Source organism: Cinclus cinclus, chromosome 13, assembly GCF_963662255.1.
Source record: "Cinclus cinclus chromosome 13, bCinCin1.1, whole genome shotgun sequence".
In the NCBI taxonomy this organism is placed as follows: Eukaryota; Metazoa; Chordata; class Aves; order Passeriformes; family Cinclidae; genus Cinclus; species Cinclus cinclus.
In genome coordinates, this window is record NC_085058.1 from 8,295,481 (window position 1) to 8,309,828 (window position 14,348).

At 38.0% G+C, this 14,348-nt stretch overlaps 1 protein-coding gene across 3 annotated transcripts in view; it reads right to left on the reverse strand.

Annotated features, from left to right (window-relative positions):
* TCF12 (transcription factor 12) overlaps positions 1-14,348 on the reverse strand; it is a 158,633-nt gene that overhangs the window by 20,552 nt on the left and 123,733 nt on the right. For all 3 annotated transcript variants that reach the window (XM_062501752.1, XM_062501754.1, XM_062501753.1), the window contains 5 exons: positions 9,178-9,283; positions 7,920-8,059; positions 7,453-7,597; positions 5,840-5,904; positions 1,686-1,764 (listed from right to left, as the gene is read on the reverse strand). In XM_062501752.1, the coding sequence (XP_062357736.1) occupies positions 1,686-1,764; positions 5,840-5,904; positions 7,453-7,597; positions 7,920-8,059; positions 9,178-9,283 (535 nt within the window). The remainder of the gene's footprint in view (positions 1-1,685; positions 1,765-5,839; positions 5,905-7,452; positions 7,598-7,919; positions 8,060-9,177; positions 9,284-14,348) is intronic.

The following is a 14,348-nucleotide window of genomic DNA, read 5'->3' on the forward strand; positions in this document are numbered from 1 at the left end:
AGTTTGAGCCTGAAAAGGATTTCAGTATTATTTGCTTATGTCCACTACTGTCTTATCCATCAGAATCCAAAAAAAGGAACACAAAGTGCAAATTTTGTACATTTCATACACGTTGCAACAAGTAAAGCCAACAGCCAAAGGAAAACACAAATTTTAGTGACCTCAAATTTGTATTCTAAACTCAGAAATTAGCTAGTGCTTTCACACTTGAAAAATGAGGTGCAGTATCTAACTTAGAAACTCTTGGAAAAAAAACCTCTTCGAAATCTTTCAAATTTTAAATGCTTTAAAATCTCAGAACTTCTTTCTTCCAGCCACAAAATACTTTCAATAGTTGCTTTGATGTTAAAAAGAAAATTATAACAATTTTCTGGTCCAATCTGCCTTTTCAGTACAACAGAATACACAAAACATTTTTTGTCAACTGTAATCACGAAATCAAAAATCCCATTAATCCCATCATTACTCAATTCAACATGGACTATTCAGTAATAGAAAAGAAATGCCCAAAGCAGCTGCTCAGGTAAACCATGTCAGATATTCATTAATCCATTACATCCACAGAAAACCAGAGCAGTCTCCATTAAACAGGACTGAAGCATGATGGAGGTTTTGAGTGACACTGCATATAGAGATATGCATATTCACATCCATATGATGATGACTGTATTTTGCATGCAATACCTTTGCTAATTTATTCATCTAGATTACAAATGTGTTCACCTAAGCTCATTCTGTACCCTTTTCACCTTAAGGTAATTTTACTGTTTTATAGAAAGCACAACACTTTTTAAAAGTGACCAATGGCCAGGAGCCTGCAGGTTTATATTAGACAACAGAGAATAGGGAAACAGACTGCTGTACAAATGTTAAATAATTTAACAAATTGCACTATAGGAAAGAACAGGGTTAAAAGTTACATCATCTTACTTGTAATTCTAGTTCTTTGTTAAACAGCAAATTTAAGTCAATGGAGCTTTCACAGTCCTCTCTATATGGAGAACAGCTGTTCAACTTTTACTAGACAGCTGAGGCCACAGTGTCTGTGAAAGCTGCACTACCACTAATAGCTGTAGGCAGCTGCCCACAGTTCATCTCCACACTGGAATGCTTCTTCCCATATTCACTGCAAACACACAAAGCACAGGTGACAGAGGTGGCTGCAATACACAGCATTTATTTTGAAAAATGCCAGAAATTCTTCTCCCATAGAATAAAAACATTCATGAAATATATGAATGAAAAGCTATCTTGTGTAAAAATTGGATAGCCTCACAGCCTACTATATTTTCATTAGAGGGAACACACATCTGCTGTGTTTGTCACTGAAAGCTGCCACAGAGCTTTAACATATAGCTTTAAAAAAATCCTCAAATCAAATCAAATCAAATCAAATCACTCTTCTTTCTCTCAAACAGTGCAAATCTGTACAAATATCTTTACAGCCCTGATAAAGTATGGTCAGTTAATGCTTCCAAACATTATTTTAATTAGCTAATTTTACAAGCAAGTTGCCAACTGAATGCCCCTACCATAATGTCCAAGAATCTGGACTTACACATCTTCATTTTGTACAATGGAAAACTAACCAAAATGCACAAGCAGTTATGCAAATAAGTTAATGCTTATTTCACTGCAATTTTTGAAACAACTAGCAAGGTACTGACAAATGGCCAGTCTTGTACCTGTAAGAGGCGATGGTGACCCAACTGGTGTTGATGGATTCGATGGAAAACTACTGCTGGTATGATCAGGAGAATAAATCTGAAAACAGACAAAGAGATTATAGATCAATATATGCTATAATACACAGGAAAAAAGAGCTATTAGGATTCTTTTTCATGTTTTAATTGTCACTCTTGATTCTGGATTGATAAAAATTGCGATTTGATCCTTCAATCACAGCTCTGCTTTATTACACTCAAGGCTCTAAAAATGTCCAAAGAACTTTCATTTTCAAGCAGCTGTCCAAATAAGCACAGCCTGTATTTCATAGTGACACAAGTATTACTGACCTTCCTGCTCATTTAAGAGCAGCAGAAATTACAGCCTTTCTGTCTCTGCAGGGGAATGATTCACATAGGAGTTCACAGTACACAGCTAATTATATCAAACAAAACTTCAGGAAAATGCCAATGAATAATGACTTTCCAAACTTTAGAGAGAGATTTTAGCAGTTAACAGATGTTATCTGCTAAAAATTAATCCTTCATAAAATACCAAGAAAGCATTCTGGCTCTCTTATTATTGCTACCTACCAAACAAAAAACACTTGAAATTTTGTTCCTGTTGCCAAGTATTGTAGCACATCTTATTTCACTATCAACTGGCCTCTTGAGATAGTAAACTTCAACTCACAACAATTCTTTCCTTACTATTAATGAAATTAAAAACCATTGGTAAAAATAGAAGATATAATGCTTAAAGCTTTAATTAAAAATTGAAATCTCAAGACACTGGGAAAATTCATTTTATGAAGGGAATTGAATAGATTTAGAGGCTAACTATGGACTTCAGAACATATTTTTATAGGTCATCGGTTCAAACCTGTTTTACTTGAGCAGAGACCAGGATTTGTTAGATCAGATGGCAGTTAAAGAATTTTCACTGGCAGTGTGGTTGATGTCTTTTCACACAGACAATATGACATTTCAGCATTTAGCTGACAATAACTTCATTGAAGTTCCATATTGTATTTTCTGAACTGACAAAACCAGGACCTGATAGACCACATGTTCCTTCCTGGTATATCATACTTTTCCATTAGAAAAGACCATCAGTTCCCTAATGGAAATGCTTCCTCCTTTTCATACATGCTAGAAAGGAAATATATTTAGAACAAACTACCTCATACTACCGGAGGAAATTCATGCATTGTACATCAGCATAAAAATAAATCTTGGGTGTCAGTACAAGAACTGTAGAGGGTTTCAGACAGATAAGATACAGAAAATTAAAATAAAGTTGAAGGCCACAAAGTTTTCTTTGAAACTGCTTATTTTCCACAGGTCTACTTGCCAATTTTATTCTGCTCTATTTTATAACAGGGAAAATCTACCGTACAGCAAAGCCCCAAGTAAAACATGAGGTCAAAATTCATTCTGCATGCAGTCCCTGGCTGCTGTGCTGTTAAATGACCAATGATGAACAACCCTGACACCTTCTGCCAGGCTTAAACGGTAACATGACTCATTTTACTGCAACAAATGAGACTCCTCCTCCTATCAGTCATGGTCCATTCCAATCAGTGGGGTGCCAATATGCCAGGGTCTAATGAAAAGGCTCTTAGACAAAAGCTGCACAATTGAGAGCCTGCAGAGCCAAACCTCGGAGCTGTTAGTCCAATTTTTTAAACACTACAGTGTACATTTCAGTTAGGCTTTGTTATGTTAATGTTATTGAGTCTAAAGCAACAAAGAAACTTAATTCATGAATTACTTTTAGAAGTCAACTTCCCTACATTTTCTTTTCTTTTGTGAAGGGACCAGTGGCTATTTAACTACCAAGATGGTACAAAGGCCTTTACCCTAGTGCTGAGGTAGGAATCAAAACATAAGTTATCACAAAGAGGTCTGATATAATCAACAAAGTTAAACAGTCCTCCTGTTTGATCTCCTCTAAATTAAAGACCAAGTGTTTTGATTTGGCATTAGGCAATGAAATAAACCAGATGTTTCTCCTGCCATATAACCCTCCATGGGCACAATCTTAAAGGGTTATTGTTTGGCAAATGTTCAGGGAAACACATTAGAAATGGCACGAATACCCAGATTTTCTTTTCTTTCTATCTATACTAGTTCATTATCCAAACTAATGCATAATCCACAGGGCTTTGGGAACTTTGTGTAAATACTTTCATGTACAATTCTCTTTCTTGCCTACCCTGAGATTAAGACCACAATTATCCAGGCTTAAACCTAAAATAAAAGAACCTTTGCAAATGTATTATCTGGCCTTACATGTTTAATCACATACTATTCTGTATGGTCTTTAATACCTAAACTGAAGAACAAATGTCGTATCCTCTGATGTTTCACACATGAAAGGCCTATTGTGAGATGTACATCAACAGAATTTTAGAGCTAGAAATTCCTCTCAACAGTTGCAGCGGCAGCATTTAAAATCAAAACAGAAAGGAATATAGCGGCATCTTGGGGGGGGGGGGGGAAGGCATGACAATCTCGGTGTTTAAATAAAACTTTGTTCAAATAGAAAAATATTCTTGATATTCTAGCTGTCAAAATTCATGTGTGTCAGCTTCACCTGCAGGAGAGCCCACCTCCCTCCTGGCCCAGCCGCGAGCCGTGCTCTCGCTGACGGAGCGCGAGGAGTGTGCTGGGTGCGCGTGGTGCGGGGGAAGCAGATGGATGAGGCGAGGGATTTGAAGTGTGCAGACTATGGCATGCACTGATAGAGCAGATGGAATGCATCACCATCAGCTATGACAGAAATGATTTATGGAATGACCTGGCTGCTCCTGCCAAGCAACAACATGGGATGACAGAAACAAGTTTCTATGACAACCAGAGCCCACCCACCAGTTAGATTAAACATTTCTGCCCTGACTTCCACTCGCAATATATTTAGTTTTTCCTCAAAACATCAGCCTGGATTTCTCAGCTAGTGACTTGGACAAAAATACCTGAAAGGATGAGAAAATCATTTAGAAAAGGAGAGCAGTGGAAAATGTCATGAAGTCCCACAGGTCTAACTGGCCAGTGTGTCAGACTTAACAACAAAATTTTCTTCCGACTGCAGAACAGCAGACACCCAAATACATCTGCAGAGCAACCAACAGCCTGGAGTATGTGAACATTGCTATTCCTAGGAGGCAAAATGATCCCCGTTCTTTTCTGACAGGTCTCAAACAGACCAAAAGAGAGCATTAACTGCCCTCTGGACTCCCAAATTGTTATCTACTTTGCTGAATCCCCAAAAGCAACAGGGACATTTTTCTTCTCAAAGCCAGTAGGTCAGAGTTCTCCCCAATATGGACATTACAGACATTATCAGATCTGGTAATCTTTTAACATATGACCCTCTGAGGGATGCAAGGGTAACAGGATCTGCATGAATATGCACATTTGCAGTCACTGGTATGAGCTGAGGGATGTAGAAGCTAACACAGGGACGGTCATTTAGGGCTGCAAAGTTTGCCCCATACAAGAAATACAAAGTGCTTCCCCAGCCATCATTCCCAACTCTGAAATTTCTGCTGCTGTATATCAATTACTCTTTTATAAAATAACATCTGACTGTATTAATGAAAAAATAATTACTGTACGCATGCATATGGAAACAGATGTTACAATAGACTGAAGATACTTGCCACGTTTTACAATATTCCAACAGGAGTCAGAAGTTTAAATTTATGCATATACAACATTCTAAAGGCTGTTCCATAGATTATAGCTAAACAACACAGCATTCAAAACCTCCCAGTTTTACAAGGCCACTGAGAAAACACTTTCAACCTTAAGGCAGGATTTGCTCTAAGACTAATGTTAAAAATATTTGACTTTACCTCAAACACTACAGAAAAAAATTAAGATCAACTTTTTATGATTAAAATAAAACCCTAACCAGCTTTCAAAACCAGATCTGCCTTAAATCTTTTGATCACCTGAAGAAAAATGAATTCAGAATAAGTTTTCTTCCAATCAAAGCATTTTTCACTTGCATTTAAAAAGGACATTTTTCTAGTATAGGAAAATGCATCATAGTACATGGTTTTGACTTTGTATGTAAAAATTCCTGATTTGATATTATAAAATGAATGACACATAAATAATGGATTAAAATACATGTTTCAGATCTGACTATTCTAAATGCTACTTACAGATGCCAATGCCTTTCCAAGCGCATCACCTGTCTGTGAGCTTCCAGCACCATTTCCTCTGTTTCCTGTAATGTGGAAAGCAAACCCAAAACTTATTTTTAAAGCTGAAATTTTATTTACTTTTATTATTTTATTCATCACATAGAGCTGAGCAACCACTTTTAAAATGGATTTTCTGAGGAAGTCAGTGTCAATAGAATCAGTTCTCATTAGACTTAAAAATTTAATTAAAACAATTAGATTTACATTTAGATGCTCTCCTCTTAAAAGTCAAACACAGTATCACCATGATAACTTAAGGACCAACAAGTGAAAGTAGCTAGAAAAAGACAAATTATTTTATAGGATTATAGTCTAATTTTAATGAAATGTGAAAAGAAAAATCAAAATCAGAAAACTGCATTACTGCAGCTTATTTCTAAACTGCCATCACTGAAGCAATGCAGGTTTAATTAACTCTTAAAGCCAAATTCACAGTAGAGTTCCTTGTGTGTCTCCTTGCTCCCCCTGCTCTAATTCCCTGTGCTGTACTCTCATCTTTAGTTTAACAAGTCCCTGAAAAGCTCTGATGCACCAAGCTTCCTGTCACCCCTGCTCTCAGTTGCATGTTAGCAGCTTTGCGTGCCCTTTTGCTCCACACGCCATTAAGCCAAGAGGAAGTCTGAAGCCCTGCCAATTGGAAATACAGAGAGGAACTGAATCGTCTGAAATATCTGCTTTGCTGTAAAAGACAGACCCTTTAAAAGCAAATCTTCTTTCTCCAATTATCAACTTCTAAAGCCAAAAACTGTATTGAATGTGAATGCAAGCCATTCACATCAGAAATCCAAATAATGTAATGCTTGCTGTTTCCAAGTTTGTGACAAACTTGGATTTTCTAGCCTGAATTTCCCATGCAGATTCACTAACTGGGTTCTGTTTAAAGACCTTGGTGCAAAACACGCTCCCAAATCAAAGCTAACATAGTCACCCTAACTAAATTCCACTTGCTTTAAAATGAAGCTAAATGCAAATCCTATCGAACCGACAAGAGGCATTTACCAGCATTTAACTTCCACAGCTGTATCTTAAGAGGAGCAAATACATGCAAGGAACAGATGATCATCCTGTACTTCTTGCTTCCTAGGTGAGCACAGAGGAGACTAAACCAACCACCATACTGGCTACTCTGTAATCTCTAAAACAGTTAAGAGAGGAATTTATGATGCACTTTATCAACCTCCCCTAAGAAACAGCCTTCCTGCCTTTCTCCAGAGCAGTGCTTTGGTGACACAGCAGCTCTGAAAACTTCAGCACCAGAACTGCCTGTATGGACACATATGCCTATATGCACATGTACTGAACTACAGAGGGACAGTGGCCGTTCAGTCAGACACATCCAGACCCTGAGCATAGGCTTGACTGAAAAGCAAATAAATGGGTAAGCCTTAACCTGACTGAAAAACATTTTGCCTCAGCCACACTGAGGACAGAAATATCACAGTGGTGAATTCTTCCTGATCTACAAGCATGCCATAAATTAAATCTTACTAATTCTGTGCGTCATGCAGCCCTAAATTTCATTTTCTTGTAAAATGAAAAAAAAAAAAAAAAAAGCAGGAAGAACTTTTTACCCAGAATATTATCTGATCCATTGACAGGTGGAGTGTGTGAGGCAGCTACATAAGGTGAACTGCTGGTACTGCCACGATGGAAGCTGGACATTGGAGGAAGACTGGCATTTATATCTGTAGGTGAGACTGAATGCGGGGGATAGCTCTGGAGAGAAGAGAAGCAGACATGAGACATTAAGTAGTCCTTAAATAAATGTTGATATTTTAAGACACCAAACACATAACACCCAGCTCTTTAATACAGAAGAAAGGGACTCGTCCATCCTCTGAAGAGACCACTACACAGGCACAGATTTTTATTTATACAACAGACATAACTAAAAGGACATAAATCTAATGCACAAAGTTTGTGATTTCTAACAACTGGGTTTTTAACTGACATACATGAGCAGCAAACGAGAAGTTGATTCTCCTAAGTTAGATCTCCATACATGACTCCAAACAGATTAATGTGTGCTGAGTCTTACCAAACGATCGTGTGCGTGCAGGCTGCCGTAACTGCTGGACTGGGACATGTGGGAAGAGGAGCCTCCAAGCATCCCACCATAGCCAGGCTGGCTCATGCCATTGGATGAACTCCAGAGGTCAGAAGAATTGTGGGTCCCATCTTTTTTTTTTTGTAGTATTTTTTCAGTAGAAAAGAAAACAAGAAAAATACATTTAATGAAGAATACTAATTTCTCTGTTCCTTTACAAGATAATTTTAAACAAATACAGAATTCAGGTACTGAGACTAACATCAGTGGGGAAATGGTGACCAGTTTATACTGCGTATTCTATTTTCATGCCACTGCACTGTTGCTATATTTATTAAAAAAAAACCCAAAGAAACAAAAGAGGCTTTATAGCTGAAATATAATCCAACCACAGCTGAGAAAATACCAAGCACTTCTGCTAATTACACAGACCTTCAGTAAGGCCAGATTTAAATCAAGAGTGTTGATAAAAAGTCCAGACTGAAAGAAACAATAAAAAAGGAGGTGGAGGGGCAAGAAGTTTGGCCAAACACAACTCACCATAAACATATACTACAAAACATCTATTTACCTAAAACAAGCAATTTATAGTCTAAGATAGCCTAGCACCACAAAAATATTAAAAAAATTCAAAATAGCAGACTTAAGTAGCTGAAATGACAGCATTACATAAACCTTAGCCTGTGTGTCAGTGCAGTTTCCCTTCTGCAGCACAAACTGAAGTGCTCTGTGAATTCCTGTACTGAGACACTGAGCTCTCAATGTGCTCCAAACCCTCACCAGACTGCAGCACGAGCTAATTGTGTGATGTGAGGCTGAGGAAGTGCATTCTGCTCTTGGTTCGTTCAGTGCAAACCCCTTTTTTTCTGGCATGCTGGATATACAAGCATTTGAGAACATAAGACTGTTAGCTGATACTGTACAGTCAAATTCCAGAAGAGTCAATAAGCCCCCACCTCATTTTTCTCTATCACTCCAGTGTGCTGCTCTGAAGCCCCTACAAATCAAAGGATGGGAATTCTGTCCATCTGGCCTGGTGTGTAATCCCTTTAAATTTCAGTCAGCAATTAATGTCATGAGAAAAACTTTACATCAACAGACAGCTACCTTCATGTCACTGTTTCAAAAGTATATAAAATCTAACCATAGGCTCTAGCACAATATGCTCTCTTAACACTTCTTCATTCACCCAGTAAAGCAGCGTCTGACTGCAGACTTCTGCCTAAAGGACAAGTGACATTTTACCCACCTTGCATAAAGAAAGTGCTAGCAAACATACTGCTTGGTGGCTTAGGAGATGGGTAACTTGGAGATTCTCTGTTGAAATCATCAGAACTGGGGGATGGTGCATACACCTACATATTGGAGAGCAATAAAAGCAGGTTAGCAATAACTGGGTGTCATGCATTAAAAAAACCACAACAGCATACAGATACAGAGAGAAAGCAGGAATAAAAAAAGAACAGTGTAGCAAGCCGCAGCATTTGTTGCCCTTGTTTTATTTGCTTTTTAGCAAGTTGCCACAGTACAGAGAAACTACAGTAGAATGATCCTAACAACACACTTTCTGGTGTGCCAACTCAGCCAGGTGGCCTGATAAAAGCCTGAATGCTGATTTTGCTTTCTAAGTACACGACTCGCACAGACTTGTTGCTCAAGATAAAAAAGCAAGATAAAACAACTGGGCCCCAAACAAATTTTATTTTAAAACAACTGTATGCCTGTTTGAATATTTAATTAGCTGGCATCCTAACAATCAGAATGCAAAAGAACATCCAGCGACAAACGGAGAGGTTTTAATGCAACCGTTTCATCATCCATTCAGAAACTAGCACGCCTTTGGAGACTCATCAGAAATACACGCATGCAAGTCCTCAGGAATAATCTTAAAACTGCAACAGCGAGCATGTAATTTTCACACTGGCCTAGCATTAAAGAAAAGCAGTATTATTGTTTTTTCAGTGTTAACACACCAGCGGAATGCCCATTCTCAGCTTGCGAGCAACTAATTTTCTTTTCAAGTTAAAAACGTAAGATGCCAAATAAACATAATGACTCAAAGTCTTTCACTGCATCAACTCTAGGAAGAAATATAAAGTGTATTCAGGAATAAATTATGTAAAACGAACAAGGTCCAGTATTCACAGAGTCTATGACTCTACCCATAACTAGTTCTGTACCAAATATTGCATTGATTAGTGTGTTTTAGAAGATAAATTAAATAAAAAGCAAATCAACATATACGGCAGCAAAACAATATAATAATGTAACACTGAAACTGGAGCATCTTTTTGCTGTGAAGTGAAAAATGCGGTATTTTTAACTGTTTATTTGTTAAATACAGATGACTTCATAAATACATACATGAAGAGTAATTTCGCAACTTTAAAGCGTATATAATGCAATTTTAAAAGTGCACTATGCCTTAACATTCAAAAGTGATTTATTTTGATCCCCTCCCATGCACATACAGGCACACACGTTTCTACAGAATTCACAATTCTCCCTGGTCTTTCTGAGATGTTGTTTACCAAGCAAGAGAAGGGCCAGGAAAACCAAACCAGCCAACAAAAAAGCCTAAGTTCCCTAAAAAAGAGCCATTGTCCTCCCAGAGAGCGACTGCTCTGACAGGGATACTGAGGATAGTGAAGTGGGCAAGTCGAGCTCCATTTGCATCCCAATCCCCCTCCTCCCGCTGCCGAGCGCTTTTGCAGCCCTGCTGTTGTGGGAACAAATGGCCGGGAGGTGCCTGAGCCAGCGCCTCTGACATCACCCGCACCCAGTCTCGGCGCTCGGCCCCGCTGCACAGCAGCACCATTGCAGCAAAACCTCCGCAGTTGACAATGGTGGAATCGGGACAAGGACACAGGGCACGGGCCAGGCCACAGCTGTCGGGATGAGCCACGGAATGAAAAGGGCAGCAGGTAAACAGACACCTGCTTAAGAGGAGGAAAGTTGAAAACTCAAAACTTTTAAGTTACGTACTTGTTTACTATTAATTTTTATTGAAAACTAATTTTTTTTTTTAAAGAAAGCTTTTCAGAAAGCTGCTGCTCAATATTTTACTCGAAATTTTTCAGTTTATGGAATAAATGTAAAATAGAGATGCTTAGCAGACCTGAGTGACAGAATGACAATACATTCTGAGCAGTGTTCACAGTACATATGTATTTACTCTATATGATGAATGCATGTATATTCCATGCCTGAGACATATTTTAACAGAAATGTCACTCTGTCAAATTGTAAATACTCGCACTCATAAGACTGCAAACATATTAGGTAAAACTGGGCTTAATTTACAAGCTCTCTGTCGTGCAGAATAACACAGCATATGCTATAGCTGATGGATAATCTATCACTGTCACAGGACAGCAGTGGAAACAAAGCTTTATGACATTTAGTACTGCCATGGAGATGTACACTGATTAATGCGAAGTCACCTACAGTGACGAATTATACTTCTTTTAAACTGCAATGTTATCGATGAGATTTGTAAATACAAGCTTTAGACTCAAATTTTAACATTTTGCATAAAAGGGTGATTTATAAAAAACTGATTAAACACTATCTCAAAAGGGGAATTAAACTCAAAAACTCCTACAAATGTATAATTTACAAATATGTATGTACAAGCCATTAACATAATAAAAATGTTATAAATTATATAAACGTAAAAGAGGCCCTTCCAAACAACTACATGAAAGTCTTAGCACAGACACATAACTTCATATAGTTTCTGCTTGTTTTGGTATCTTAACTATAGCTTGCAAAAACATAGCTGCAATGTTATGAAGCTGCACTTGCGCCAGTCTAGATTTTTCAGATCAAAGGGTTCTTGCGGCAAAACACAACTGATGTGGTCTCAAAGACTTCATTAACTCCAGATGTGGGGAAATAGCCAGCCAATTCCACAAAAGGAGCAAGCCTCTTTTAGTTACAATCAGAACTACCCACAAATTAAAACCAGGCCTCTGATGTCATCTGATCACCTGCAGATGAGCGCCGGGTTTTTTCTGGTTAATGACCTAATCATAATTTTTGTGTTGCGTTACTACAAACAAAATTTAAAAGCAAAGGAGAAATTTTACTAAAATTAACCTGAAGTCTATGAGATGCAAAATACAAAGGTTTTAAATAAGAAAATTCACCAAAAGGATGAAGTTTTATTTTTAAGTTGCGAAGCAATGCAACAGGACAAGCGGTTTGTTCTCTCTGAAAGGCCCACAGGCACTGGGACCCCTACCCAGCCAAACGAACCCCAGTGGCTGCTGGCAGGGCTGTGCAGCAACTCCCCAGTAGGACTCTGTGTCCTACTTAAAGGGCTTTCTCTTCTGCAACAGCTGAGTAACACAGTTAAAAATATGATGTGGCTGCTCAAGACAGCCTCTTTTAGCTATTAAACTGATAACACTGACATCCAGGAGGCATCAAACCAGTTTTTCCTGGCTGACATTCCCACTAAGACAAGGAAGGAATACTGTTAAAAGGTCAGCCTGTTTGCAGTCTCCTTGAAGAGGGCTGTCTCCAGCAGGTAGAAGACGAGCCCATCTTTAATCCCCTCAAAAGCACTGTGCCCAAAGGCACCGAACGTGCCTTCATGCTGACAAGCAAAACACTCTCCCATTATGAATGGGAAATTCCCTTCCGATAAACGCAAGCCAAAACCAGTTTTTTTACTTGACTTATCAAGCCTTGGACTCAACTTCTTTGGAGCTGTGCTAATACATACATCAATCCTAAGGCTGCAGTGCTCCTGAAGGGTTGATAGCCTGACTGAGGCAAGTAGGACAAACGGGTTGCAGAGGACATCAAGTCAGAGACCCACATCAGTCTCTCCTGCACCCTGAATAGGTTTATGTCTCTCCAGCAGGAAAGGCAGGATGACAACTCAGATTTCTTTATGAGGGGTAGTGGTGGGGACTGACTTCAGAGCTGAGGAAATATCAGCTATATGACATCAGTTTTTAAAATTTCTTTTGTATTATTTTTTTAAATTTGTTTAATCAAAACAAAAGCATCATCCCAGTTCTGAAATCGGCCTTGATGATTACCACAGGTAATGAACACTACACTCAAACTTATACGGACCTGATATATCTGAAAACATTTCAAATATTACTCACTGTTGCTTCTGTTTACTAATACAAGTGCCAGTAACTTCAACAGTAATTCGAAGATCTGGATTTACCAAATTTTATGCTACATAAAACTTCCAAGTCTTGTTCTATAAATGCATTTAATAAATATAACACTTGGAGTCCTCCTCTTGGCATCCATACTCTCAGGCAGTTTTCCTGTTTCAAATTCTTAAATATTTATCAATGTTTAGTATTAATTTTAAAAGCAGATTAAAAAAACAGTAGTGAAGCAACCAAACTCACTTCCGATGAGCTCATGCTATCTCCAGACCAAGGCTCCCATCACACATACTGTTTATGAAATTATGAATTATGTTACTCATTTAAGCATAGTTATTAGCAATTCTTGGAAGTTCAGGAAAATATTTGTCAAGCTGCTTGAGACAGAGTTTTCTGAAACCAGTAAAGATGAATAACCTATTCTGTAGCTTGTAAACTCTGCTAAGTAGCCTATCTGCATTCCATCAGCATCAGTCATGCAAGTGTGCACTGATGAATGATTTGTACATGTGGCAAAACTTTACAGAGTATTATCTGCAGGTTTTGTAGCAAAAGCTAATTTTGCTGAAAGGCAGTTCTAGGAAAAGGAAACCTGTTTTCATGTTTACTGTATTTCTGACAAAATCATATGCTAAAACTTCAGGAATGCAGAATATTAACTACAGTTTTCCATACTCCTCTTTACAGCAAGACAGAAGCTTAAAAAAAACCACAACCAAACCCAAGATCCAGTCTAAACTGCAAAACTGATATTTAAGCAAGATGATAGAATGAAAAGCCCTAGTGTACTAAGTCAGTATAAAAACATCCTCAACCATACTTTTGTTTCCAATACCAGGTGTAAAGGTTCATGTATTTAAAAAACTCTTCTCACCATCCAAAATGAAAATAAAAGACTCCTTTAAGACAACAGTCCTGTCTGCAAATCATACCATGGTTTTCAGGGTGGTATAAAATTCAAACTTCTTAGAGTAGCTAAACTGAATTCCATCTTAAATAAATGTTTATGCAGTTTAGGCATGCTATACATGCCTATTTGGGTATTTTTGAAATGCAGAATCCCACTGCAATGATACATAGCACAAGTACTTCCTAGCTTCTTCCCTAGGGAATGAGAATCTTAAAAGTCATGTTCAAAAGCGAGAGGTAAACTTAGCAGTAATCTCAAATTCAGTAAACAGAAACCTTTTGGCCTGGTTTGTTTTTTAATTAGTAGCAGTAGTTCTTTTTTTTTATTGTAGTGTGAACTAGAGAGGGGAAGAAAAATAAGGTAGAGCAG